The sequence below is a fragment of the Mustelus asterias genome, unplaced genomic scaffold, assembly GCF_964213995.1.
Source record: "Mustelus asterias unplaced genomic scaffold, sMusAst1.hap1.1 HAP1_SCAFFOLD_3262, whole genome shotgun sequence".
In the NCBI taxonomy this organism is placed as follows: domain Eukaryota; kingdom Metazoa; phylum Chordata; class Chondrichthyes; order Carcharhiniformes; family Triakidae; genus Mustelus; species Mustelus asterias.
In genome coordinates this window covers 1-3,955 of record NW_027593207.1, presented here as the reverse complement: position 1 = coordinate 3,955, position 3,955 = coordinate 1, and the positions used below count along the sequence as shown (strand labels likewise).

The window sequence follows — 3,955 nt, the reverse complement described above, 5'->3', positions numbered from 1 at the left end:
TCAGACATTTGAAAATGGTCCACACTTCGGAAACCTCTCGTGCTGCGGAGTGCGTTGAGGTCCCGTGAGGCGGTGAACGGTGCTGGGGAAACACAAGGTGAGGGCGCGGACTCCCAGGTTGGTCCCACCCTGGGACTATTTATATATTTGCACATTAATTAGTGATGGGCGTAGCTCTGGTCTGCACGCATGGATGCAAATAACCAGTGGGGACCCTATTTATTGGGTTGTGAAGGGATTTCAATCAGTTTGGACCCCCTCCCTGACCCCCTCCCTCCCTCCATCCCAATTTGGTGCAAGATGTGGACAACCTTCTCGGCACCAAAGAAAAAAGGCGCCAAATCACTGCGCATGTGCGGAGTGTGGAGGACCGAGCTGGAGGAACTACAAATCCCGGCGTCCCCCGTGGATGCCGCATGTGCAGTGCGGGAGGGCCGCCTACAACCCCCGGCGTGCCACGGGGTGCGCATGCGGATTGACTCGAGTGGCGAGAGGGGGTAAGAACTACAATTCCCGGCGGGCCTCGCAGATGCCGCATGCGCAGTGTTGTATGGCCGCCGACAAGCCCCGGCATGCCATGGAGCGCGCATGCGCCCGGACTGGACTGAGCAGGCCAGGACTACAACTCCCGGCACACCCCGAGGCACGGGGCATGCGCAGACGGCGCCGGGCCTAGTCGGTTGCTGAGGCGGGACTAGAGTTTGTTGGAGGGCCGGCGAGCCCAGTGGAGAGACTCCGGCTGGGCAGAGGAGGCGGCCTCGGTGCAGGTACCGGCAGGGGGAGAAACGGCTGAGGTGCAATATTATATTAATTCATGTTTAGGTCGTTTTTATAAACTCCCTCTTTCTGTTTCCAAACTTCTCTTTATTTTGGATTAAAATAAAATAAAATCTCCCCTGGCCCAGAATAAGCAGAAACAAATGGGAATCAAACCCTGCCCCGGCCTGGTTCCCTCATCAGAGGAGCCCAGCGCTTTATCCAGGAGCAATGCCACGGGGTGAGGGAGGTCAGCTAAATAATCATACTCTTTATCCAGGAGCAACGCCACGGGGTGGGGGAGGTCAGCTAAATAATCATACTCTTTATCCAGGAGCAACGCCACGGGGTGGGGGAGGTCAGCTAAATAATCGTACTCTTTATCCAGGAGCAACGCCATGGGGTGAGGGAGGTCAGCTAAATAATCACACTCTTTATCCAGGAGCAATGCCACAGGGTGGGGGAGGTCAGCTAAATAATCAGACTCTTTATCCAGGAGCAACGCCAAGGGGTGAGGGAGATCAGCTAAATAATCATACTCCTTACCCAGGAGCAACGCCAGGGGTGAGGGAGGTCAGCTAAATAGTCATACTCTTTATCCAGGAGCAGCGCCACGGGATGGGGGAGGTCAGCTAAATAATCACACTCTTTATCCAGGAGCAACGCCAAGGGGTGAGGGAGGTCAGCTAAATAATCATACTCCTTACCCAGGAGCAACGCCAGGGGTGAGGGACATCAGCTAAATAATCATACTCTTTATCCTGGAGCAGCGCCACGGGGTGAGGGGGGGGTCAGCTAAATAATCACACTCTTTATCCAGGAGCAACGTCATAGGGTGGGGGAGGTCAGCTAAATAATCATACTCTTTATCCAGGAGCAACGCCACTGGGTGGGGGAGGTCAGCTAAATAATCATACTCTTTATTCAGGAGCAACGCCACGGGGTGGGGGAGGTCAGCTAAATAATCATACTCTTTATCCAGGAGCACCGCCACGGGGTGAGGGTTTTTTTGCTGATTTGATTTGATTTATTATTGTCACACGTATTAACATACAGTGAAAAGTATTGTTTCTTGCACGCTATACAGACAGAGCATACCGTTCATAGAGAAGGAAAGGAGAGGGTGCAGAATGTAGTGTTACAGTCATAGCTAGGGTGTAGAGAAAGATCAACTCAATGCGAGGTAGGTCCATTCAAAAGTCTGACAGCAGCAGGGAAGAAGCTGTTCTTGAGTCGGTCGGTACGTGCCCTCAGACTGTTGTATCTTTTTCATAGAAGATAGGAGCAGGAGGAGGCCATTCGGCCCTTCCAGCCTGCTCCCCCATTCATCACCATCATGGCTGATCATCCAACCCAATAACCTAATCCTGCTTTCTCCTCATAACCTTTGATCCCGTTCGCCCCCAAGTGCTATATCCAGCCGCCTCTTGAATACATTCAATGTTTTGGCATCAACTACTTCCTGTGGGAATGAATTCCACAGGCTCACCGGGTGAGGAAATATCTCCTCACCCCCGTCCTAAATGGTCTACCCTGAATCCTCAGACTGTGACCCCTGGACCCCCCCACCATCGGGAACATCCTCCCTGCATCTACCCTGTCCAGTCCTGTTAGAATTTTATAAGTCTCTGTGAGATCCCCCCCTCATTGGTCTGAACTCCAGTGAAAACAATCCTAACCGAGTCAATCTCTCCTCGTACATCAGTCCCGCCATCCCCGGAATCAGCCTGGTAAACCTTCGCTGCGCTCCCTCGAGAGCAAGAACATCCTTCCTCAGAAAAGGAGACCAAAACTGCACACGATATACCTCTCACACAATATTTCCCGATTGGAAGAAGGTGGAAGAGAGAATGTCTGGGGTGCGTGGGGTCCTTGATTATGCTGGCTGCTTTTCCCCCGAGGCAGCGGGAAGTGTAGACAGAGTCAATGGATGGGAGGCTGGTTTGAGTGATGGACTGGGCTACATTCACGACCTTTTGTAGTTTCTTGCGGTCTTGGGCAGAGCAATTGTACAGGGCGTTGGCGAGACCACACCTGGAGTATTGTGTGCAGTTTTGGTGTCCTTATCTGAGGAAGGATGTCCTTGCTATAGAGGGAGCGCAGCGAAGGTTTACCAGGCTGATTCCTGGGATGGCAGGTCTGTCATATGAGGAGAGACTAAGTGGGTTAGGATTATATTCACTGGAATTTAGAAGAGTGAGAGAGGATCTCATCGAAACCTATAAAATTCTAACAGGGTGGATTCAGAAAGAATGTTCCCGATTATTGGGGGGAGTCCAGAACTTGGGGGTCACAGTTTGAGGATAAGGGGGTAAACCTTTTAGAACTGAGGTGAGGAGAAATTTCTTCACCCAGAGGGTGGTGGAATTCACTCCCACAGAAAGTAGTTGAGGCCAAAACGTTGTGTGATTTCAGGAAGAAATTAGATATCGCTCTTGGGGCTAAAGGGATCGAGGGATATGGGGGGAAGGGGGATCAGGATATTGAATTCGATGATCAGCCATGATCAGAATGAATGGCGGAGCAGGATTAAGGGGCCGAATGGCCTCCTCCTGCTTCTAGATTCTATGTTAACCTCCTGCATTGTAACTGGTGAGTGTTGGAAGTTTGGTGTTGTTGCGTGTGGTCTGATGGGTGCATGGTGAAAAGCTTTGACGACCTGTCTGATTGTCGGTGTTGTTTGCCAGGTGGTCGGACGGAGGGTGGCAGGATGGGTTTGAAGTCGGCGCAGGCGGCTTTCTTCCCCATTTGCAGCATGGAGGGGGTGGTGAAACTCTTTGACTGGGAGTTGAAGAGGGATGAGCCAGACCTCACCCTGCTGTCCCTGGTACTGGGCTTCGTCGAGCACTTCCTGGCCGTCAACAGAGTTGTTCCCATTAACGTGCCGGGCTACAGCTTCGAGGTGTCCTCGGCAGAGGCCGGGACCGACCCCGCCGCCTGCTTCCCCCACGTGGACCTGCTCCAGATCCGGGCCCTCCACACCAGGTTCACCACCATGATCCGGGGGGCGGTGGACCGCTCCCTCTACCCGCTGAAGGGGGGTTACTCCAGCCGCGACCTGGTCAAGAAGGTGTCCGACGTCATCTGGAACAGTCTCAGCCGTTCCTACTTCAAGGACCGGGCGCACATCCAGTCTCTGTTCAGCTTCATCACCGGTGAGTGCTCCCCAACGAGCCTCGAACGCCAACAACCCCCCCAC

At 53.0% G+C, this 3,955-nt stretch overlaps 1 protein-coding gene across 1 annotated transcript; it reads left to right on the top strand.

Moving 5' to 3' along the window:
- Window positions 1-675: 675 nt before the first annotated feature.
- On the top strand, window positions 676-3,911 carry men1 (multiple endocrine neoplasia I; the record flags this gene model as incomplete). The annotated part of the gene is made up of 2 exons (XM_078208170.1): window positions 676-767; window positions 3,444-3,911. A coding segment is annotated over exon 2 (445 nt), but the record flags the coding sequence as incomplete, so codon positions are not given.
- Between the last annotated feature and the right edge of the window lie 44 nt (window positions 3,912-3,955).